At 25.6% G+C, this 26,679-nt stretch overlaps 1 protein-coding gene across 1 annotated transcript; it reads left to right on the top strand.

The window, feature by feature from the left end:
• On the top strand, positions 1-22,150 carry Pits (Protein interacting with Ttk69 and Sin3A). Its single transcript, XM_011498765.1, has 5 exons — positions 1-1,613; positions 17,522-17,676; positions 20,134-20,320; positions 21,087-21,331; positions 21,706-22,150. The coding sequence occupies exons 1-5, from the start codon at positions 824-826 to the stop codon at positions 21,844-21,846; spliced, it is 1,518 nt and encodes a 505-aa protein (XP_011497067.1). The 5' UTR covers positions 1-823; the 3' UTR covers positions 21,847-22,150.
• Positions 22,151-26,679: the final 4,529 nt, after the last annotated feature.

Here is a 26,679-nt window from a genome sequence, read left to right as displayed (position 1 = left end):
TTTATGTGAGTAATTAAAAGAATTTGAGTTAAGTGCCCATAAGAGCTAATTTGGAATTAAAGAGTAATATAAAAAAATAGTGGAATCGGATCAACGAATTCAGAAGAGAACAGTGGAAAAGAAATGGAAAGACGCTCATGATTTGCAGCGTTGCCATATCATTCGAATCGCGTTCTCCCTTCCCCTCATATATACTCTTTTATACTGAACGCGTATTTGCGCATCTGCCCCGCTTGTTCTACTGCGCAGCTTGCTTGGCTGCTGCTATTCAGTGCTCATCGTTCTGACCATCGCAGTTCAGTCGTTCATAGCTTATGCTCGTGTGGAGATTAGGGTGTGAGACGTGAAGCGTGTTCTCCGCCTATCTTTATCTTTTATTCTTTTTTCTCTTCCTCTGTCGCTCACCGCTCTTTCCACGCCTCTAACTATTTGTATTGCGTACACTATAGTACGCGCACAGTGCGCGGAACTTTAGTTATTCGTTAAATCGACAGTCGAAGCTCATTTACTACAAAGAGTGATGATTTTGTTATCGTCGATTAGTGGTGTGCTTTTTGAAATGTAATAATAATGTGACACGCGACGTAGTTGAATATAATCTAACGAGGCATAACGATCAATATCCGCGTTCTGATAGTTTTTGGTGGATGATTTTTGGTTATTAAAACGAGTTAAGTTTCCCTTTAGATATTTTTTCTTTTTCGTTGAATTGTGTGATTTGATGCGAGGTAATTAAAGCGTTGCTGTTGATAACAGGACCACCATCTCCGACAATTAGCAACTCCAATAACGATAGCACAGAAGTTATAACAACGGCTTCAAAATGATGGGAAAGCGCACGCAGTGCTATCTCTGCGACCTTCCGCGCATGCCCTGGGCCATGATAATGGATTTCTCGGAACCGGTCTGCCGGGGTTGCGTCAACTACGAAGGTGCCGACCGTATCGACCTCGTCTTAGAATCTGCAAAGCAGTTAAAAAAGGCTCACGGCTTTCAGGATGCACGACCATCTGTGACGAAAGCTTATCGTGCGAGCTCTCATGCAGAGCATAATGGTGCTGCGGGACTCGATGTCTTGCCGATGCAAAGCGTCGCAGCGGCTGCTGCTGCCGTTGCTCAGAGTCACTCGCGACATCATGGCATATCCTCTGCCACTACAGGATATCCTCAGCTTCATCATCGTAATTCCATCAACGAGTTTAACCCAAGTTCAAGACAACAGCAGCAACAACAAACACAACAGCAACAACTTACTGGCCGCCAGCAGCAGCAGCATGATGAGGCACATGAACTAGGAAACGGGCTCAGAACAGGAGGTGTACAACGTATTTCGAACGCCCACCTTACAGCGGTTGCGCATCACGTAAGCCTGGGTCACGGGCGCGGCATTGGTCAACTTAAACGTGGCATCTCTGCTTTGGAAGACGATGAACACTCAGAGAAGCGGCTTCCGTTAGAGGAACAGCAGCAGCAGCATGCAGGTAGGCCACCGCTTACACGAGGCGAGTCCCTACCGGCGGTGAGTCTTGCTGTAGGTTACGTTGAACGAGCTAAGGACAAGCACCCGATCAGGGCACCCAGTTTTGAAACGGCAACGACTTTCAAGGCCAACGGTGAGTGCTCACTAAATTTAATATTATTACCATTACTTACAAATAAATGGCCCAACAATTTGAAACGTCATGCATGTAAAAATAAAAACAATATGCTTCTTTAACTTATTTGATTAAAACCGTAACTATTCTCCGAATATACTGAAGATTTGAATTCCTTCATTTTTTCATAGTGTTGTATATTTCTTATTTTAATTCCTTGGCTATCACCCACACTTTATTTTGATTTGTGCAGGTAATTGCACCGGCATTTAGCCCGTTTCTAGAAAAATTAATTAATGGACTTGACCATGTAAATTTGTAAATGAGAATATGGTTTCAATCAAATTCAAATTTACATCATTTTTTTAATAAATTACTATTGGATTATGTTGTCTTTTGATAATAAATATGAGTGCAAATTTTTATAGAACCTACAGTTTCTACATTTTCACAATGAAGATCTTTAAATGGCAGATTTTTTCTTCAACTTTTTTTATTTGGTACAAATTAGTATTCAATTTTCTAAACAAATATTTATTTGTATTTATAGCATTTGATTAAAAAAAAAATAAATATAAGGTCAATTAATATATTATTAAGTGCGTTAAATAGTATTTACTCAATTACACTTCTCTCAATTACTCTACAAAAACAGAACATAAATTGAATTTTCTTCCCAGTCTGTTTGGGATAACACTGTTTTTGTTTCTATAAAAATCTATTATTTGCTTTAAATGATTCAGTACAATCATAAGTATTTCATTATCTTATTTAAACATAACATTTAGAACTTGCAAAGACAAAATATTGATAAGTATTGCAGATTTGGATAAATTCGTGTAAATTTAGTAGCTTGAAACGTCAAAGCAAGTATTACATTTTCATAAAGAAAGGTAGATGTCGCTCTTCCTTTCTTAGTATTCGTTTTTATCACTGTGTAGTTGTTCAGTACTCTGGCTGAATTATTATTCACACAATATTGTTATATATTTTGAGTTTTTTTCCGCTTAGTTAAATTTTATCTTATTTAATGTTTATCTTAAAGTTTGTCATAATTATTAAACCTTTTTACATTGAAATTTATAACATTGAATTTTAATTACTAAATGTTTATTTTTCAAACATTTTGTTAAATTTCTCATCAATAGCAGATCAAGCTTGTGTACATAAAGTATTTCATCACGTACTTTCAAGTAAAAAAATTAAAAATTAGGTAGAGCCTATAAAAAACAAAATTATTAATTTATAGTTATTTATGGGTCGATTGAAAAAAGCAAAAATTTGGATAAAATGTATAATTTATATTTATGAGTCACTGAAATATTAAACATAAGTAAATAGTGGTAAACATTACCAAAGTTAGAATAATATGCTAGTATATTGTAGTTAAATTGAAAATGGAAAACAATGTGTACGTACTACCGCACTGTGTAGTATGGCAGACAAATCAGTACACGATACGAAAGTAAATGACTTTTGTATTTAGAAGGTACATAGTAACGACAAAAATCCTTACATCATCAAAAAGTTATTAAAATTATATAGCGCACATTATCCCTATTTTGCGTGTTTATTAAGAAAGCAAGGTATATAATACATGGATACATATCAAGATTTTAATGTAAACAATAATTGAAATAAACCCAGTTCATACATTCGTTTCGTAAGTGTGACTATTGAGCTCTTACTGATATTAAAGAAGATAGAAGTGTACGCACATATTTCGAGATGCGGAATGTGAGTGAAAGATATTTACCTGATATTACTTTTGTGTTCATTAAGCTAGAATACATATTGAAAATGTAACTGTTTTAAAGTTTGTTCTTATATTTTAAATATCTTATAGAAGCAGAAAAATAGAAAAGGCGCTTTCTTACACTATAGATTATACATTCAGAAGTCTTTAATATTGTTTTATATAATAATTGTTTCCTAAACTATTCAATATTCGGATGGGGAAGATGTATAATTAGTCTTACTTTCAATAAAAATATATGTTAATGTTTTTAATTGATTTAATATATAACGTTTAATGATTAAAAAGCACGATCTACGTGTACTTTTCTTCCTTTGTAGTTACATTTAATATGGCATAATATCAGCTAATATACTAAATACAAAAGTTATTGTTTTCTTGTTTACAAATAAGACAAAAGATCAAGAAATGTAAAAATTGGTAATGTAAATGAAATTGCAGCTTTATAGGTACTTCTCGTTTACACACGTTTACACGGTTCAAAGATTGATGATTATCATGGTAATTTACTATAGTTTATGGATCAATAATTAGTAAAAGATTGATGATTATCATGGTAATTTACTATAATTTATGGATCAATAATTAGTAAAAATCCATTTATCAATAATTTAATATAGATACAAATTCTCAGTTTAAGCTTTTATATTAAATTTAGTGTAAGATCTACGCTTATCAGAATAATTTTTGGATAATAAAAGAAAAATTAATGTAACAAGTTATCAATATCTGTGTAGTTTCACATTTTACATTTAGTAGAACATAAAAGACAAATCAAAGACACCTAGAAAAAAATAAGTGAGTTGGATTATAATAAAATTGAATTACATAGTAAACTAAATTGCGATGTATCTTATAAAAAAGCATTAAAATGAGTAAATTTATCAAATTAATAGATAAACAATTATGAATTGTTATCAGTCGATACATTTAATTATAATTTTGTTAACTCTCTTTTTGTTTCGACAGGAGCGGTGATAATCTAAAGAGGCACTGATTTTGTACTTTTAGTTGTGCATATCTAGATGAGTAGCTTATTTTGATTATGTTCTTGTTAGATTATAAAAGTCGAAAATTGAATAGTACTGTAAAAGCTAAAAATAGGCAGCCTGGCCTCAATTATTATCAGCCATTGGTCTTCTTGTGAAAGTCTGCTTATGTATCCATACATTCTAGAAGAAAATTATACTGGCATTAAGATATTAATTATTATTGAAAATAGTTGATTGCAGCAAACTGTAAATCACTTTCCCAACTTTTCTTTAATATTATTCTGTCATTAATTAGTTGAGTAGGTTAGTGAGCTATTCCGAGTCCCTTTTCAGGTATAGCTTTTTTGCCTATCTGCATTTTTCTCTCTATTGTACTTTAACTATAAATGTATATCCTTTTTTTTCCTTCCTTACCGTTACAAAATAAAAAAATAAGTGAAAATATGAAAAGCTTTTAGAGAATCAAGTAATTATCAAGTTTAATTATTGATTAGTTTATTTTGTCTGCATAACTTTGACTATTTTGTTATATTCTTGTATAAAAATGATTTTTATTATACCGCTCTTTTTTTCTTTTTTAAAGTTTTTATTCTCTTTTGCAACATTATTATAATTGATATCTTGGTTTACGTACTAGTTTATGACTTAGTCGTTAGTAATCATTTATTGCTTCTACATACGATTGTAATTTATTTTATTTTATATTTCTATTAGGCTTGTTGAAAAACTAGTTGTTTAAGAAAATTTCTCACTTGTTGTTTTATCCCTATGAATAATTATTTAAGGGTAGAGATTTATCAAAAGTAAGAATTATACTTAATATTCATTTATAATTAATTTATTATTATTAATATCTTTGTGTTTTTTTAGAAAGCAGTTATATATTTATTTTTTAAGATTTTTCTCAATTATAATTAATAATAGGTAAATATTGACTCTAATATTTGCATTGCTTAAATTTTGTCGCTATATCTTATAGGAGTTTAGTTAAATGATTTTAAGATTAATAAACAATGACTAAATATAAAATATTATTTATAAATAATAAATTAATTTATAATACAATAATATCAAAATGTGAAATTTCAACTTATAAAAATACGTACTTTGTTTTAAAATTAGATAATATTAGTCATACTATTTAAAAACAAATAGAATACTATAGAATTTATGCATAATTTTCATTGCTGTTTTAGAGAACATAACGAAATTGTACAGTATTAAATTAAAAATTTTGTCAAACTTCCTTGGTTCATGAGATTTTATTATTTATAATTAATATTGTTACCACAAATTCATAAGATGAAAAAATATGCATTTTGATTATCACATCAATTAGATATTTTGTTTTTTATTTTGGTTTCGATACTAGATATTTTTAATTATAACAAAGCAACGTTTGTAATTTTTAACAATTAAATTTTCGTTAATATTTTATGTACATTGTAATTACAATTTTCACATTGTAAAATTGGTCTTAACTAATGTTTCTACAAATGGTGAAACAGTAATTATTTTTTCCTAGTTTATTATAAACTTAATCAAATGTAGCAAATCATAAATAGGACAATAGTGTAATAATCTACATTGGCTTTGTGTTAAATCTTTCTAAAATATTCATTTATTTAAAGTTTAGTTCAATATATTGAAAATATATAATTAGAAATTACAGTTAAAAAATATACACATATAATTTAATAATATATTTTATATTCTATTTTAATCCTGTAGTTTTTAACGTTTACTTTGTGTTGGTCTTTATAAGAATAAAACTTTTGTGAATTGAAAAAATTATGAAAATTGCATTCTATGCAGTTTTTGTATGTCTTTTTACGAACAGGGTCTCATTGATTTCTCCCATTTGATGTATTCTCAATCAATTAACAATATTTACTGAATTATTGAAAACGATTTAAAGGGATGCATTTCTTGCAGTTCCTGTAATGAAATTTGTAATACATTACGTTGATGAATGTAGATGAAAATTTCTATAGGAAATAAACTCGATGAATTATGCATCTCGGTTACAAAGCAGTTGCATATTATAATAGCTCTTGTGACTCAATTTCTTTGAGTTCGTTTAGTTTTATTATCCATGACTGCTTTTTAATTAATGCGTGATCTTAATAAAAAATGTATTTATATTCACGTTTTTTTTGTTTTAATTAAATTTTTTTTTAAGAAGATGTAAATATTAATATATATTATATTATAATATATATTATTGTGTTATGTCTAACATAATCAATTTTTATGCACTACAATTAAAATAGAATCTCCTGGATAAAAAGTATCATGTGATGGATCTCGAAGCTAATTTTCATAATTCTTCTCTCAATATTACATTCAAAATATCCATAAAACTTTTTTTTAACCTGAAGGTTATAATTAAAAAAAATAAAATATATTCTAAAATTTTAATGTTCATGTACGTCAATATTTGTAATAAATATATGTTATTGTTTACTATTTAAAAGAAAACTAAATCACTTGTTTGAAAGGTAGAAAAATTCCAGATCCAATACCTCATATTAGACCTGCTTTGATTGCGATAAAAACGATATATCGCTTATTCGAAACTATTAATAATTATGTGATAAAAGTATTATTAATTATTAAAATATTTAGAAAATATGATAAATGTATTCCAAAAAATAAATAGTTCAAAATGTTATTTTAAAACTTATAATAGTTAAGAAATAGTCCAAATTACAGTTTATTTAAAAATAAAAGTTCAAATTCTACTTGAGCGAAAAAAGAATTCCAAGTACAAAATAACCAATAATAACTTTTTAATTACTTAATTATTTAATTAACTCTACATAAATTATTTATAACTTTTAAATATTTGTTACATTTAATATTTGTTACAGACAATTTTAAATATTTGTTAACATGTCAGAAATAAATTAAAAATAGCGATAATAGTCTATATGTAATTGTAGTCATAAACTTTGTTAATAAAGAAAAAGTAAAAAAAATATTGTCGTATTTGGATATTTTTAAGTAATAGTAGTTAACATATGTACATCTTATAATTTTAAATTAAAACTTGGACAATGATTCCAAAAAAATTATTTAGTGTAATTAATAACATTTATATCATGGATAAATTGGCAAATTACTATTTGACCTTGATATTGATCGCTTTGAAAGTAGGTACTAAGGTAAATTCATTCAATTTCTTTTTTCAAATTGTTTTCATGTGAATAGATACAAATGTTTTTTTATTTGTTTGGTTTCCTTTAATAATTATTCATTTATAGTCATCGCCTTTATATATTATCATTTTAAATTTATCACTTTATTGTCACGTGATTTGAATTAGTATTCAGTTACATTTAAGTTAATACAAATATTCTATAAAATTTTAAGCGAGAATTTTTATTACAATTTTAAAAGAAAAAACATTCTTAAATTGTTATATCGAATTAACTGGAAGGCAGCAGGATAAAATAAAATAATTATATAAAAATTAATTATCTCATTAGCGTGTAATAATTTTTTTATTAATACTATAATATTAATAAAATTTATAAATAATAGAAGTGCAAACCTGTAACAAAGCAAATATTGTATAAAAAGGAATAGTTACACGATTAAAAATCTCCATGCTTGCGCAATCTGTAATAATGCCGTGTTATATAAAGTCTCATTTTGCAAGAATTTGTATATATTTCTTCCCTTGTGCATTTAATCGTTGTTTATATAAACTTACTTTTCATGTCATATAGTCTCTATTTATTTTTCATATATTTACTTCACATATAACAAATTGTATAATATATTTCTATATTGTTGTTGCTATATGGAAAAGTTACATAATTTTCCTTTATCTAGTAGAATATATCTTATTTATTTTACATAATACTTTTGATTATTAATACGTAAGTTCTTAAATATAATAAACCATTCATTTTATCCAATTAATCCATAAAATTTGTTTTTATTCATATTTTTTCAAGATTTTCTATTAATCTAAAATTTTCAGTAAAAATTAATAAGCATTCCGAAATATTCACTTATTTTTTTTGGATTACGTTTGAAGTTAAATATCGTTGAATACAAATTTGAATTGCGTTTCATATATAAAGTTCTTAAATGTTTAGTGTATTTTAAATAATATTATTAATTATTACTTTGTATTAGTATTGGAGCTAAAACTAATAAAATTTTCAGAATAATGAAATCATAAGAAAGTTCAATATGTTAGCACTGAATTTTACTTCTTTTGCTTTTTTAAAATTTAAAAAAATAATTTCAAGTCTGTTTTCTATTTTTTTTAAACATAAATCATCAAAATAAAACATCTTGAATAAACAATACTTTTAATTTTTTATATATTCTTAAAAATATATTAAAATTAAGTTCCTAATTTTTATATAAATCGAACTAAAATAAATTCAATAATTATAATTTTCAAAAAGAGAATTTAGTTTGTATTATTGAACATAATTGCAATAGCTTTATTATTTATTCCAGAATCTACTAAATTTAGTAATATTTTTATTATATTTCTATAAAAGCTGATAAATTCGGAATAATGTGTTGATATTTGTATATGAATAATAATATTATTATAATAATGAAGAATTATAAATCAAATTAACTGGTTGGAGTCTAAATATCGTTGGTTACAATAGCGGAATGAGATGGGAGAACTTTCGTAAAACTTATTGTACCGATGAAATCATCGGTATTTTTATTATTGTAACATATGTCATATAGACGTATTTAATATACTTTTTAAATGACACGGGTATGTGTTCGTATGAAGAAAATTAGATGGTGCTAAAAATACATAATTGGTTTAACAATTTACAAATATTAAATGATATTAAAATATGTAATACAATTCGAAAAACTTAATAATATATATATATATATTAATTGCATTAAACAATCTATATCAAATGCGATTTTAAAACTTCATGAGCATTTTCTTCTGAAAACAGATATAAATTTTTTTAAATTGCCATATTAAAAATGTTTATTATGTTATATGTATTTATATATACAAAATGTAGGAATTGAATAAATTAATACGATTACAAGAAAAAACTTATTTATAATCAATGAAAAGAAATGAACTTCTAAGAAAGGCTAAATAAATAAATATTATTTTGTTATGACTTGCCATTTGTCAGGGTCATATGTCTTATATATTAATTGTATTTTCTTTTTGATGATATTGTATGTCAAGCTGAATTGATTTATAAATATAAAATAACAACATTCTATCATCAGTCAATCGAAAGTTCATCAGTCAATCGAATGTACGAACCAACGATGAGGGAAAAACTGTGATTCAAAGAAATAACAAAAGGAATTCAAATCAAATGCTCTATATTTTTTTATTTTTTTATTTTTATATTTATATTTTTGTTTGTATCTTCTCGAAATACCTAACGCAAATAGAAAAACAGATGGGAATATAGAATATGTACTTTTAAAAGACCTAATGCTTTAAAAAATAAATAACTATTTTTCTTCATTTACCAGTATTCATATTAGTTAACTAAGCGATTGAAAGTAGAATGCAACTAATTCCAATGTTTTGCAACCCCAGTTCCGATTGCCAGTAACCTCGCGTATATTTGCAATAGTAAGCTGCTACTTAAATATGTGTGTTACTAGTTACGAGAAGTACTGCAGTGTCGTAGATTTTGGTACATGCTTATCATTTTACTCATGACTGATATATACCTGCATATCTTTCGTTATATTGTAAGCCAAGTTTTTACCTTCATTAAGGATTTATACTTCAAAACCATGAAACTCATTACTTGTAATATAAGATCGACATGATATTCTATCAGTTTTTGCTTTGTATAAATACGAATTATTTTTATAATTTCATTGTTTATACTTTTATTAATACGTAATTCGAACTTTATATTATTTTTATATAAGCAATTGTATTTTTAATATATTGTATAAAAATTTGATAATATTAATTTAATCTTTTTATAAAATATGTTTTTTATACATGCATACGTGTACATTACGCAATATATCAGGATAACGACGTTCTACGTTAATAATTTTTAGAACATTAATATGTTTCAGTAATATCACTGCGGATTATTTTTCTGTTGAAATAATTTATTGAATAATTTTGCGGTGTATTATAAATGTCTTATATCGTTGATATTTAAATATATTTAAGATTAATTCAAGTTTTAAATAAACTAGCAAATACACACATGAATATTCTTGACTTTAGTGGTTTAAATACGTATTGGCTTCTTATTAATAAAAATGTATACAAAATGTATGAAACTATCCCTGTGAGATAAAGAAAAAAAATTGTGTTGTGACTAAAACGAAGATTGAAAAGATCGGAATCAAACTAAAGTAAAATTGTAAAATGGATTAGTAAAGAGTAATTTTTGATGGGCACCCAAAAATTCATTAAAAATTCATTAACACAATCGATTACATTATTTTCTGTTTGAATCCTATTGAAGTTATGATAAATATATCGAGCTTAAAAGCGCCACTTACTTTCATATTTAATTCAAGTGCGTTCGTGAACTGCAAGGGAAATATTTCTGGTTATTAATCTATTATGTAATATCATGATTTAAACATTGTGAGATTTTAAGAATTAATTAAATTTATTAATTTATATTATTTTATAATACAGATTCGATATTGGATTAATCGAAAAATATATATTCAATATACTAATTTTGTATTTTTCATAAATATTTTGATTTGTAAATATGTTTCTGTCATGTTATGCATTAGGTTTAAATAAATGAAGTTATCACCTAAAATTTGGCATAGATATAACTGATTTAAATGCATATTTAATGCTTTTAAAGATTAAGTTTCTTTGTGACAATTTTTGTAAAGTACAACACTAAGCCAATTTTATACTTTTACTAAAAGATAATGAATTGGTTCGATAATTCTTGGACTGGATTTAGGTAATGAATCCATATTTTTATTTTAAAATTTCGATCATCATCTTAGCCTAAAAGAAACAGTCTACAGAATTGGGTGCCGCTACAAATATAAAATGAAATATAGGAAGGTGCATTATTTTAAAGATCTTTATTAAAATTTATTAAGTGATTATTAATTTTTTTAAAACATTACTTATTTTGCTGAGTCGAGTAAAATATATTCGATAGCTTAATAATTGTTCTTGTACAATAAATAATCGATTAAATTGATGCGGAGAATGAAACTACTTTTCATGTAAAGTATTGGTAAAAAATTTCAATAAACAGAAAATAGCTTTATTTTATTGTAAGTATTATTTTATAGCTTTGTTTAAAATTACTTGATTTGTAACGCGAAAATTGAGGTACCTTAAATCTGTTGAATTTTTATAATTTGAGTTTTGTGTTAATTAATATCATTATGTTAATATGTAACCCATCCATATATTTTTGAAGTAATAAAATTTTAAGACTAAATTTTTGTATTAGAATATTTTCCTTTCTAATATATTTAAATATCAAAATTATTAACATTGTTTAATTCATTTCTAAATTTGTAGAATTCTAAAATTCTAAATATAATAAAATATGGAAGTTCAATTATAAAATATTTTTTTTTAGTAAAGGCGCAAGAAAAAATTACTAAATTTTTTACATCGTTCACGTATAATTTTTAATACACTATTTATTAGTAATGAAATACTTATATAAATTTTTTTTTGTTATATACACTTGAAATTTTTAAAATATATATTTATCTGTTATTATTATAAAAGCCTACTATTTAATATTTTATACGATATATTTATTTATAAAACAATACCGAGTTATATATATATATATATATGTAAATACATTAAACAATTCAATTTATAAGCACTAATTTATTTTCAATACTATTGATTGCATTTTGTCACTGTGTTTTGGTATTCTAGTTTTCGCTCCTTAATTTATTTTAATAATTGAAATTGCTTATCTAATAAGCAAATAAAAAAGATACATAAACTGCACCGTAACCAATTAAAAATAGAATTAACATATTTATTCATTTGTATTATATATGTAAAATAGTAATAAATAGGAGTTTAAAGATCTCCTTTCTTCAAATTAGATATTCAAGATTATAAAAATTTTATTGTATACAAAATATTAACTATTAAAAAGAGTTAAAATAAATCTTATATTCGTGTGAAAGGTGTGGCAAATGCAGGTAAAACCAGTGAAAATAAGAAATACGATATAACTAATTAATTTTTTATTATCTGTTACATATAAAGCCATAAATTGATCGGCTAAAATGTTATTAATGGTTGGTTAATCATGAACTTTATAAGGAACTATAGATTATTTAGTGATCAGATTGTAAAAATTTTTTCTAAATGTATAGATCAACAGTCACTTTCTTTAAAGCATTTACAAGATAAATTTATATAAGAATCTTCATTGTTATGCGAAAACTCAAACGTGCTTTATTTGTGTAATACTTAACTATTTTAAATCGGTTAATGTAAATGGATAAATTCCAGAACAGTTGCTGCCTATTATCGTTAAAAAACTATCGTTTTTTTCCTTCTTCGTTTGTGTTTGTTCATGGAATATTTCCTTCTTGTGTAATGTAATTACCAAAGCCATTCTCGATAAAATTATCGATAAGTGCAATGTAATAAATATCAGAAAATCTTAATTATTAAGTGAATATAGGAAGAAAACTGCAATTCCAGGCATATGCAATTTCGTAGGAAAATATTTTATTTTCGATGGGCTACTCCTTAGACAAGCGACACAATAAAAGTCGGGCTAACAGCCAAGTCAAACTCAACATAATAAAATTCTATCAAAAAAAGGATTAACGGAATCTCTTGCTCTAGTGTGTTCTTCTTGTGTCTGGTTTCTATTTATGTCTCACCAGTGCGTATTAATGCATATAACTTGAGCTACAGTCCGTTGTGTATATAATTATCGCCTCCGGTGAGAGGGCAATCGTGTGCAGTCATGGAAAAATACTGATCACATGTTGTGCCAGTGCGCCGTTGCCGAGCTTATTGGTGTTCTCGAGCTGGCCACCCCTTCGCTTGTTTCTCTTTCAATCTCGACGGTCGTAATCAACTACGTCACCGCTCTGAGCTATTTGTATGTTTTATTTTTTACTTGTATAAAAAGAACATTAATTATTTTTCTCTTGCATAGGTCGTTATGAGTTGGCTCATGCTTATTTAATTTCAGTAGGCTTAGAAAAATACATTTTTATTTCATTTCTTATAAGCTAGTAGTTATCGGTATATTAAAGATGTTAACTTAGTAATGTTTAAAAAAATCTTCCTTACATTTGTTCTTCGATTTACTTATATATTCGTTAAGGTATTTTAAGCTTTTTAAAGATTTACTATCATTTTAGATATGATAAACTAATTTTTACTTTATAAATGCATTGATTATAAAGTAATACGAATTATCGCATAAATATACAAAAACTCTCAATAACGAATTATTTTATTAACACAACTTTTATATTTTAAAAATCAATTTTATCACATTAAATAAATATTAGAAAATTTCAATCTTTTCAAGCATTTAATGAATTAATTCAGTTAATAATTAAAAGGGAACTCATTTACATTTATACGTTAAAAATCATTAGTAAACAAGAGTTAACAGTACTGCAGCTAAATTAATAAATGCAAAGAACAGACTATAGAATTGCTTAAAGTGAATGTAGCTGTGTCATTCAAAATCGTTTTCTCCATATGCAGTTAAGAACGTTTAAAATTCGGCACTTTGTAAAGTATATAATTGTTATTTCTTCTATACATGATCACAGCTGTGTCTTATTTTCCAGTGCAGGAAGGGGAAAAAGCAAGGAGATCCGTATTCACCATCTGCACTTCTTACTCCCTGCTTCTGTTGTTTCGAACCATATCTACGACGTATTGGCTACATGTGCGTCGATCGCGATGGTTAGATATTGTAGTGTCACCTATAATAATACATCAGCTCAAATTGTCAACAGCGCGTGCTAGCTTTTCAACGGAAAATAGCGCGAGCGTTTGTTCTCGCTTTTACTACCTTTCGAGACTTTACCATGCATTAACTTTACGCCTTACTAAGAAGGTAAGAAGAGCCTATTCTAAATCGTTTTGTTTCTTTTTCCTTTCTATAGACAATTCTTTGTAGAGCGTTTTGCAATTCCAAAAACTAAAAATTTTGAGTTTGTCAAAAAATGACTGAAAATTGATTTTAGTCCACTACATCGAAACAAAATCAGTTGCTAGATATATAAACAATGTCTAATCATAATGGTATTAATCTAGCACTGTTAAAGGATCTACTTTCTATCAGTACGATTATCAATTTATTGGATAAATTTATAATACTTTAACTTATCTTTTCAGCGACGTTTTTATCATTCATATTGACGCTTTTTTCATGTATTTATCTCGTATAGTTTCATCCAGAATTTTAATGAAATGATTACTAAATGCTGGTTTTTCAATGATAATTGAATTATCATTCAGTAACATACATATTATATAAACTAAGTCATTTTAGATTTTTGTATGAAGAGATTTATTTATGTAAGTTAATTCGTTTAATACTTATTTAGGGAGTATAAATTAGCAATACAACACAAACATTTGTTAATAATTTTATTGTATTGTTAATTTTATTGTATATTAAATTGTTATTTAATAAACTACACATCAAATGTTAAAATATTCTTTTAAAAGTAAATTTTTCGTAAATAATTAAGTTTAGTAATAATTAAAATTAATATCTTTCAGATTTAAAAGGTTAGTTGGTATATATATATGATATATTCTTGTGATGACATCAAATTATTTTGTGTTATATAATTGTACGTAAAAATGATGTTATTTGTAAGAATTATAGTTTAGCACGATAATTTTATTAATATTATTAATTAATAATCAGATCAAAATACTGTATTTATGTTACTATAAAAAGTTAAAAAGTACATATAACATTGTTAATAAAAATAGCCGTAAGTAAAAAGTATAATAGAAAGTGAAAATGCAGATAAATAAACAGAACAGGGAAGTGAAAAGGGAAAATAAATTTGACGTCACTGGTGAAATAATGGGGGTTTGCTTTATTGTATCTTAAAAAAGAAAGTTTATGTATCTGATAGCTGCACCACATTCATCAGTACAAGTTGTGTAAACGATGTTAGAATAGTCAGACACGAGAGAGACAAAGAGAGAGAGAGAGAGAGAGAGAGAGAGAGAGAGAGAGAGAGAGAGAGAGGGGTTTAGAAGAGTCAATCAGAAGGAAAAGGCCGGTTAATGTCAATCTATCTGCAAACGCATTACTGTACCGTAGTTTGAAGATAGAACTGCACATAATAAACGTTTATTCTCTTATCGCATATGCTGAAAGACAATATCAGCTATTAACTAGTTATTCCTGTTTTAAATATTTTTAATCTTTGACAATAATAGCATTTAAATAAAAAAATAACATTTTTATACCAATAAACATTTTTAAAGCTTTTAGTTACAAACATTTACAAAATCAAAATTATAATATATATTAAATAATAATATGTATACATAATATAATATGTACTAAAATTAAAATGTAATTGCGTTAAATAGAGCCAAATTTCCGTTGAGTTTATGAATCGACCAAATGTATAGGCAAGTAGAACAAACATGAGTAACAGTGAATAAAAATGTAATGCTAGTCCACTTTTCTTATTTATTTATGGAATTACTTACAAGAATAAATAAGTATAATGAAAAAATAATTTTCTATGAATAAGTAGAAATGTAATCATTGTGTTCGCATTGTATTGATAAGGAAATATTTACATAATGGCTTTCTCAGTTTATTAAATGTGTTATAATAAGATAATGAATCTAATTCTAAAAACCAATTTTTATGCATAAAAATGCAGGTTGTGTTGTTATAATTTAAATATTTTTATAATTACCACCTAATACATTTCTGTATGTATAAAAAGAATTAAATTAAAGCAGAATTCAATGATCGTGTCATTTTAATAATACAGCAAATAATGATTACTTTTGTGAAATTTAAAGTAATTTAAGGATTGTATCAACAAAAGATTAAATTATCTAAAACATCTTTGATTTTATTTCGCAAAAATTATTTTATTGTTTTTTAATTTTTAAAATGAATATTTTTAAACATGAATGAAAACTTTTAAGTAATAAAATTAAAATAAAGTACTATTTTAATTTTAATCAGTGTTTATTAAAATTGTTTTATGTTTTTATAAAAAGATGTTAGTTTAAAACCATTAAAATTAATACAATATATAGTTTCATTAATTTATATGATTATATGGTTATTCGTTTTTAAAAGTAAGTCATTTTTGTAATATATACAGGTGATTAAGTTTACTTTGCACGTAAAAAGTCATAAATTTATTGAAAATGTTTACTCAAATTCATATTTGTGAAATGTGTATTCAATAGTTGCTTTGTCGTAAAGTATCCGTAGCCGATCATAACAAAGAAAGCCATAAGAGAAAAATAAGACTTGTAATGAATGGGATTGCTCTATAGTTTTCACATTCATAGTTTAACGATGCCTTTTCGTCTTTATATAGAAACTTAATAGTTGTTGATTCTAAAGAGTTCACATAAAAATGCAGACTTGTATACACACTCACGAAATTTTAGAGCAGAACACTGGGACTGGATAAATATCAATTATGATATCCAGGCTCTGTTGCTCGTATTAGTTTTCTGAATAAAATGTATTCTTTTAACGTACACGCGATACTGAAAAAACATCCTTCAGCTTTTTAGCCGCATGATTTTTCTTTGTCATTAGTGCTGTACAATTTTCTTTTCTCTTATATATTTAATGGGCTGTAGTTATGATAAATAGGATTATGTTTTAAGTTTACAGTTCTATAATTAAGTCATGAATTCAATTTAATACAGTAGATTTTTCGTATATAGCCATTACAACAATTAAATGCATATATATTTCGAATTATGATTTACAGTTTATTATGCAGTTGTAAAATATGTATAATAAAAATGAAATATGAGTGATGTTCATTCATTTTTAATAGTAAAGATTATTTGCAAATACTATAGTAACTTGATGTTGGGATTCATTTTCATTAGATGTTTCAAAAACTGTCAGGTACAGGGTTTTAAAAAGTGTTTACACTCCTTGAATACTTATATATACAAACAACTACTGACTTCGGCCTCGTTTGTTTTCTAGGAACCTACGTTGGGCCTTCAATTCCCTTAGCGCCTGCTAATGTAGCGACGAATGGTGGCGGTTCCCCGCTTCGTCCCAGAACGAGTCCACCCCCACCACCGCCACCATCTTCTCAGGAATCATCACAAGAAAGCCAGCAGTCGAATCATCATCAAGTAAGTTTTAATTAATTGTATATATATATAGTCCAAGTAATTGAAGTAATGTAAATATTATAAGTACGAATACAGATATATTTTGTTAGAACTAGTTTGCTGGTAGTGTAGTAGTATTTTGTTAAGAACTTATTCGACAATTTTCAAATATCTTCTATTTCTGTAATATAGAGAAAGATGTCGATTGTTTTGGGGTATTTCATAGCTTTTAAATCTTTTGTATTTTTTATGCCTTATATTAAAATTTAAACAATTAGTCCAACACAAGTACTACTTCCTTTAATTATTCATTATTCTTCGTATCTCTCTCTCTCTTTTTCTCTTTCTCTTTCTCACTCACTCACTCACCATACATTTTTTATTTATAATCTTCCAACAAATTAAAAAAATATTTGTACGTTACGTGAAAAACTAGTTATAAAACAATTTACTTATTATTTCAAGTTTTGCTATTAAATCGATACTTAAAATTCATGTATGATATATTTATTTATAAATAGACAACAAAAATAAAAATAATTTTTTTTCTAAAGAAATTACGTGATACTATTATAATTATTTGTTACAAACAATATGTAATTAATATCGGTAATATATATCGAATTTAATACAGTGTTTTATTGAGCACCAATCGATTTAATTGCATATGGTTAAAATGAGCGTTATCTACTTAATCTATAATCAATTTCTTAATAACAGAAATATTTTGTTGGAAGATATGATTCGAATAAAAAATTTATTTTATTAATTGTAAATTAGTATTCTACTAATATTATTAGAAATATACAATTGGAATAAGTATATTGAAAAATTATGTACATTTTGAAACGATTTAAGTTATCGATACGAATGTATAGTTTAATCCTAAATAATACAATAATAAAGTATGAAGTATGTTTAATATGTTTAATATTTATTTTAATCCGAAACAAAGTGTATCAGTGTAATAATTTGGTAGTTTAGTTTTTATATTAAGTGTTCTTTGATCGTGTAGATTCTCATTTCAGACACTATGTAATCTCTGATTGCTATTCTTTATTTTAACGTAAATAGATTTATTAATTAATTAGATTTACTTTGATTATTTTAAGCAGTTCTTTTTAAAATATAATAAGTAAAATATAAATATTGATAGATTGATTAAAAGAATAGAATTATTAAATAGTTATTGTAGTTATTGATAGCGTCTTAAATTGAGCGATGAAATTCAGTTTCCATCTAGTATGTATAAATATTCATTTAAAAATATTCCTTAGAAAGGCATAAAATTTGATAAATGATAAGAATTTATCATATTTTATTTTGACGTTTACCATCGTGGAGAAATAATGTATGTGTAATTCTTATGTAAAAGCATGAAAATTATTGAAGAGAACAATTGCAAGTTTCTTATGTAATGTGATCATCTTTGGTGCACACATTGGACATTCGATCAAACTATGCGCCTTTCTTCCCTTTCAACCTTGTATTGATAACTAGTATTACTGTCAAGTTTATACATGAATCCTACGTAATGTACTTAAAAGTGTCAATTCGTGAGTGATGACTTATGGAAAGATAACAGCAAAAGACAACAGAAAGACATTTAAAGCATACAATCGATATTCTTTTTATATTTTCGAAGAGAAGAGATGAGAATGAGAATCCGATAACAAATACGGAAAAATATAGGAAAATACTATGGCATATTCGCTAAGTAAGAGTGTAATGAGTACCAATGACCATGTAAGTGCGTGATGTCTGTTTTTATTGCACTATTTGTATTATTTTATTTTCAATGCCAAGTTTTGATTGTTATATTTTTTGTGTTGAATCTTTATGAGTTTATTACAATGGAATAATAAGTTATTGTTCATATTTTCGATAGAAATTTTTAATATACTGACGATTTCTTGTTTTTATTTGCTAGTATCTCGTGACTTCCTTCAGTTTTTTATTTATTTTCAATATTTATTTATATGATTATATTTGACAATGTTTAGATAGAGTAATGAATTTTAGTTATTGTTTAAACTTAAGTGTTTTATCCGATTTAAAAATGAATTTTAATTGTGTATATTGCTATTTGTAATTAAATTATTTTAATCTTTTACTTGGGATTACAAGAGGATAGTAATGTTATTAGTTAAATTATATCTGTTGAAGTATAAAATGAAAGAACTGTCAACTTGTGTATCAAAAAATGTTTTAATTAATAATTACTATTAAAATATTAATATTTATGATTATAATTTTTGATAAAATAAATAATATATTTGTACATGTGTATTTTATATATTGGCACTTTACTTTTTTCTTTTAACATTAAATTAGAATATTAAATTAAAATATTTAGAAATTGTATTAATAATATAATATCAAGAAGAATAAGGGAATATATACATAAGTATTTTTTAGAAATTTAAAAAAATGCTCAAATACCTTGTAAATGCCTAAATGAAATATTGAATATTTAAGGGTACAGGAAGTGGTCCGTCGCCGATGGCTGCATTGATGTCCGTTGCCGATAACCTAACATCTCCAGAGCCGATACCACAGCCACCGAATAATCCAAGCCCAACCAGTCGAAGTCCGCCGACGACTGCCGCGAATGCACAACAGCGAAGTGCATCCAGAGGCTCACAGCATAGTCCTAATAGCTCAGGTGATTTTCTTTTTCGTTTTTTTTCTTCCAGTATAACTATAAAAAAATTGTAAACTCATTTAATTTCGATAAATAGTGTAGTTAAATCATTTTTAAATTAAAACAAAAAAGAATATTTCAAATGTTTAATATCGCAATTACGATATAAATTAGAAATCTAAGGTGATGTTAACAGAGTTTTCTAATAATATGATGCTGTATTATTCAGAATATTGTATTTAACAAAAATCCGTCTCGTCGAACTTATATTTTTAAGATAGGTTTGCAAGAAAACTTGAATAATTTTAAATTATTGATCGTTTTATAAACAAATTTGTTTAATATTCGTATTTTCAGTATAAGTATTTTTTAATATCTTTACGTAACATAATACCAAAATTCAAGTATATAATAGATTTTTTAATCTTATATGATGACATAAAATATCCGTTAAATCTTGAGGAACTAAAGTTGCTATTTAAACATAATTAAAATATAAAAAAAAGTTTTTCACTTGTAGTGTTGTGAAATAAAATTTATTATTTAAAATTTACACTTTTTTTCAATTTACAAGAAATAAATTGTTGTAAATACTTTAGACTTGTAAATAGTTTTAAAATTAATTTAGTAACAGTGTACGTTTTAATTATCTGGGTCAAGATATTTTTTATGACATATTTGTTTGTAGAAAAGAATTGTAACAATAGATAATTGTATAATTTAGGGACACGGAATAATGGCGTGTAACATAAAAGTGTAATTGGAATAGTTTTTGTGGATGTTATAGGTTCTTCGGGCAGAAGGTCAAGCGGCTCGCGTCACGTATCTTCGACAACAGTAACAACGTCATCCGAAGGTGCGGTAGCACAGTCGGCTGGAGTTGAACCAACTGCTGCTCCTACTCTTAAGTGTACGCTCTGTCAGGAACGTCTCGAAGATACGCATTTCGTACAGTGTCCAAGTGTGCCACATCACAAATTTTGTTTCCCTTGCAGCCGAGACAGTATCAAGCGCCAGGGTGCCGGTTCAGAAGTAAATATATTTAAATTTAAATTTTTTATTTTGGTGCAACTAGATTTTTTGCTTTTAGTAATTATCATTAAATTTTAATTTCTGGAAAAATCTGTAAGATTGTATTTGTAAAATGAGCTTTCGCGTATTAAGTTTGTTTGTTGATATCTGTAAGACGATCTTAAAATTATACAACTCAATAAATAATATCATAGAATAATATTTCAGTAATCATTTTTTGCTTAAGCAAATTTTTAATTTACATCCATTATTTATATATTGAATTTGCCTTTATGTAAGTTTCTAAAGTCTGGAACATGGCTCTAGCCAGTGAACAATCAATTTTGAATTTGTTGCTAAATAATTAAACTAACTTACAATTATATATTTTATAGGTTTATTGTCCGAGTGGTGAAAAGTGTCCTCTGGCTAATAGTTCGGTTCCTTGGGCCTTTATGCAGGGTGAGATAGCGACAATCCTTGGCGATGACACTGTGAGTACAGGTCTCAAGGTGAAAAAAGAACGCGAGACTTAAGAGCAGTAGGAATGATAATTCAAGTGGTTCTAGGATTAAATTCTGATGTTCTTTGATGATGTAAAACAATTTACGTTACTATTGTTTAATCTGGGGTACGACTTTTAATGACATGCGCTCTTATCGAATAAGTCGTATTGTCATATAATTGCTATATCTTTAGTGGAATATATGAGGAAAAATCGAATGGAAATTTATAAATCGAACGATCGCTAGCGACGAATGATGAAAATCTGGCTTTATGTGATGTGCTGTAATAAAATAAGATTATTTTGCCGTAACAGTTTTTAATATTTTTATGTCGATATTGTATAGCTAAAACAATGACATTTAAATTATTATAAATAAGATCAAACACGTCATTGATTTTAATATTCTTTGCATTAGTGATATTTCTTTTTAATTGTTGGACAAGCAATATCAGCCTTAAACACAAATATTTGTCAAAGTTAATAATTGGTATATTTTCTGTAAATACGTGATGAATCTTTGAAGAAATTAGATATATGATACTGAAAATTATAAGATAATTATTGAAAAAATTAAGATAAATAAAATATAAAATTAAAAAACGGAACAGTAGGATAAACATTAAATGAGTCGAAATAAAATTTAGGATCACGTTAACGGATAAAACGAATTGTGTCCAATTTTGGATTTGTACTTAGATTCGATCATCTATAATTATAGTGTATTTGTAACGCGTATCTTTTTAAGTTAATTATTAAGATACAATAAGAAGACAAAATTTTGTTATTTTTTAACACATTTACATAGATTTTTTTTTCATTTTTATAAGTATTTAAATACATTGCTTTCTTACATTTTCAATCATCATTTCAACTTACGTTCGAAGGTCGGTTAATCTTCATTTTTTATATTTCTTATCTTATCTCGTTTTACACATACATTGTATAATTAGACATGACGGACATTTTAACCCAACGATTATGGGTTTTCTGTACATTATGTATATGTGTATATATTACATTATATAATATAATTAATATTATTACAAAAATAAAAGTAATCGTTTGTGAAGCACACATCATTTAATGTATAAGAATAATCTTATAATTGCGTTATTCATTAAATTATGTTCTTCACATTTAATGTACAAATTATAGTGATATCTTTAGATACGCATTTTCTTTCACTAAGGCAATGTTCAACATACATTGTATTTTCTATAATTTACTTTATAATTTCTTTACACCTTGTTTTTTTACATCTATGTTAATAAATACTATTATCAAGTAACAATAAATAAATAAGGAAAATCAATTATGAAAATATCAGTGAAGAAGAGACTATGCTAAATTCTTCTGCAAATTGTTCCATGTCGACAGGCTTAATAAAAAATAAACTTGAGAGTGAATGTCAAAAAAGTGAAATCGTCATCAGTTTCAGTTCAACGCTAGGCTTTAGCGAGAGCCCTCTTATTTTTCAATTTTTAAGTAAAAATAAATAATAAGAGTAAACGTTATAGTTAACATTAAGTCATTCATTATGACATATTCTGCAATAAAAAATATTTCAGAACAAAAATTGGTAACACCTAATGAAAAATAACTAGATTACGCAAAGCTTATAAGTTAGATTTTGTCGATATCGACTTGCTGAATATATAAAGGATATATAATCATAACAACGGAAAAGGACAGAACTTGTTCACACTTTAGTTTTTTAATACTAGATTTTAGGTGACAGCCTTTAGGTTTTTTATTTATAAAGTGATAAAAACCAATATATGGGAACCACACACTCGCTACTCCCGAAATGTTTTTAAAAATGAGGATCGTATGTTTTGCTCGTTTCCAGGGTAATATTTATTTATATTATTTTTTTCTAATATTCTGTTTTTATATAATAATTGATGCAATAATTATATCAAATTACGTCTTAGATACAAGAATTAATCTGTGCGCGTGTATACATATATATATGAAAAGAAAATAATAAATATATATATATATATTGCATTATAATTGTAATGGAAACATAAATCGGTTAATAGAAAAGTTGTTATTAAATAATCTTTACATGATTCATGAATCCATCATGCATTTTTAAATATTGAAACAAGAACGTACTTGAGTCTTGTATCAACTTCTTGATTAGCGTTTCATTCGTTCTTTGTTTCCTCCCATTTATGTAATTGTAAAATTGAAATTTTATTATATTTCTTATATCCAGTTGAGATGTGTGATCCAATAATTTTTTCTCAATGATTTAGTAGTTTCTATTGTCAATGCTGTGAACTAGTTTTTTTTCTTTTTTCTTTTTTTTTATTTTTATAACTACCATTCATATAATTATTATAATACTTCATTTTATTTTGTTAATATACTTCATATAAACAAGAAATAAATATTTATTCGTGTACCTTAATAATTGCAAGTCTGACTTATTCTGGATATTAGTACGCATGTTAAATTGCAATAGAATGCGAACTAAGTGAACGAAATATTTAATCTATAGAGTTTAAAAACAAGTGTGTTATTTATGATTTCTGAATATAGATTTCAATTGTAGAAGGATTAAAGCATTGAAAATGGATTTTTGCATATAAAAAAAATTTGCCATTTTTATTTAGACAAGAATAACAATATAAAGTAATAAAATGAATAACAAAATATAGACAAACATGTGGATGCAGTAATTATTAATTGAATGTTAATATATTCGCTCAACGGATCGTGTAAGTCAGGAAAAATGTGACTGCAGTTTTGCGCAGTTCAAATTGTTTAACTTTTTAACTTTGAATTTCTTTAATTACAAATGTAGTCAAAAAAGCTATATTCTTTGTTACTTATTTTAACAAAAATCATTCATTCTTAAATAAAATAAATATAAAAGTTAACATATTTGAAATCCGATGCATATTACATTTTTTCTGGTCTTACTGAATACAAAGTAGGCACGTCTTTCTGAGATGTAAAACGAAATAAAGTTGAAAATGAAAAAAATAAAAGACGAAATGTCATTCCCTACTTTTGTACGACCTAATTCATTTTCTATAATTCTTGCTCAACCGCAATAATATGGCCATATAAGTGAAGAAAAAGATACGTAAGCTTATTAATTATTGTATTAGCGAATAATACGATTTTCTAGTGGATCCTAATTTCAGAAATAAGTTACACTGTACTATTTATCGTATATATGCATATTACAAATACAAAATATATGTGTTGGTGTGTAGCAATCTCTGACTTATTTTTTTGAGTAATTCAAATTTTATAAATTTTATCCTAATTTATATTATAATTTTATTAATAAGATTCGTTATTGCATTTTTTAATTTCTTTTTGTTCCTGTCATATTGCCTTTTGCGTTTACTTATATAAAATAAAATATTAATATAAATGTAAGAAAATTGATTGAATGTAGTATGAATACTGATATTTGAAATTTGATATTCCTATAGATACATTCTTATTCTTATCTTTGTTAGAATTATTTTTATTAATTTTATTATTGCATGTATAGAGTATATATAATAAAACGTACTGCTTTTCTCTTATATTTTTTCAAAATATTTAATCAGTTTTTTACCTTGAAAATATTAATTTAGTAAAAACTTTTATTTTACAAAATTATTTTATTATTAAAAATACCATTAATCTGTTTATATTAGTATTTATAAGATGTATCTAAAAAATTTTACTTATATTTTATTTAATAAAAGTAAATAATATTAATGTTTTTTATAAAAAGAAATAATTTAGTTGGTTTTTAAGACTTTTCTTAAATTAAATATAATATTTAGTAATATTTCAAATACCATTACAGTATAGTTTTACAATTTATAATTATTTTAAAGTTGTATAGAAAATTCATACTTTATATAAAAATTGTGTTTTTTAAAAAATTTATAAATGCTAATATTATTAGTATGTTATTATATAAATGTAGTACTTGATAATTAGATTTAATAAATCGGTGTTTGTTTTATCTAGAATAAATATTATTTCATGAAAGATAATCATACTAATTATATATTTTTAACTTTTGAAGACTACTAATTTATTGTAAGCTCCTACGAAATATACATATTATTTCCATATATATGTATATAATTACATTGAATTTAATACTGTAAAATATGAAAACTTTTTTTGGAAAAATTTATTAAAAAATAATATTTTATAAAAACGAATTTAAAAAATTTAAGATAAGTTCTTTAAAGCTTTGAAAATTTTTAATTTAATTATACGTTTAATAAAAATTATAAAAATTTGAAAATTAATTTATGTTTAATTTTGAAATCATTCTCCCGTACAATATACTATGTAACATCGTAATATGTAACGTAGTCATCCAACAATATCAAAGGCAAAAATTAAAAAATGAAGCTTAAAAAAACCTGAAAACTGAAACAGATTCTGACATGGATTGGTATATAACCACAACTTTGGACAAGATAAAGTATAAAAAGTATAGATTCAAACATTTGGTATGACAATATTTCTTCAAAATTAAAAAAAAGTAGTTAAAATGAATTTTTTTCTGGATATAATAATAAAATTGTGTATTTCATTATATTTATTATAATAATTAAAATATTTTAAAGAGGAATAAGAATGCATCTGCATTTAAAATTGAATTTTTTTAAAAAGATTAATATCTGATTTTTTGTATAAATAATTTTTGTTTGTAATAATAATAAAAAGAGTAATAAATTATTAAAAGTGTGTTTGTGTATATAAAATATATATAATACCATTAATGCTTTAGTAAATGTCTACAAATGAGTTGAAGATATTGACCAACAATTGTTAAAAATTAAATACTAGCTCTTTATTATCTCTGAATTAGAAATAAGTAAAT

This window comes from Ceratosolen solmsi, unplaced genomic scaffold (assembly GCF_000503995.2).
Source record: "Ceratosolen solmsi marchali unplaced genomic scaffold, CerSol_1.0 scaffold30, whole genome shotgun sequence".
Taxonomy (NCBI): Eukaryota; Metazoa; Arthropoda; class Insecta; order Hymenoptera; family Agaonidae; genus Ceratosolen; species Ceratosolen solmsi.
The sequence above is the reverse complement of the archived record's forward strand: the minus strand, read 5'-3'. Positions and strand labels throughout refer to the sequence as shown.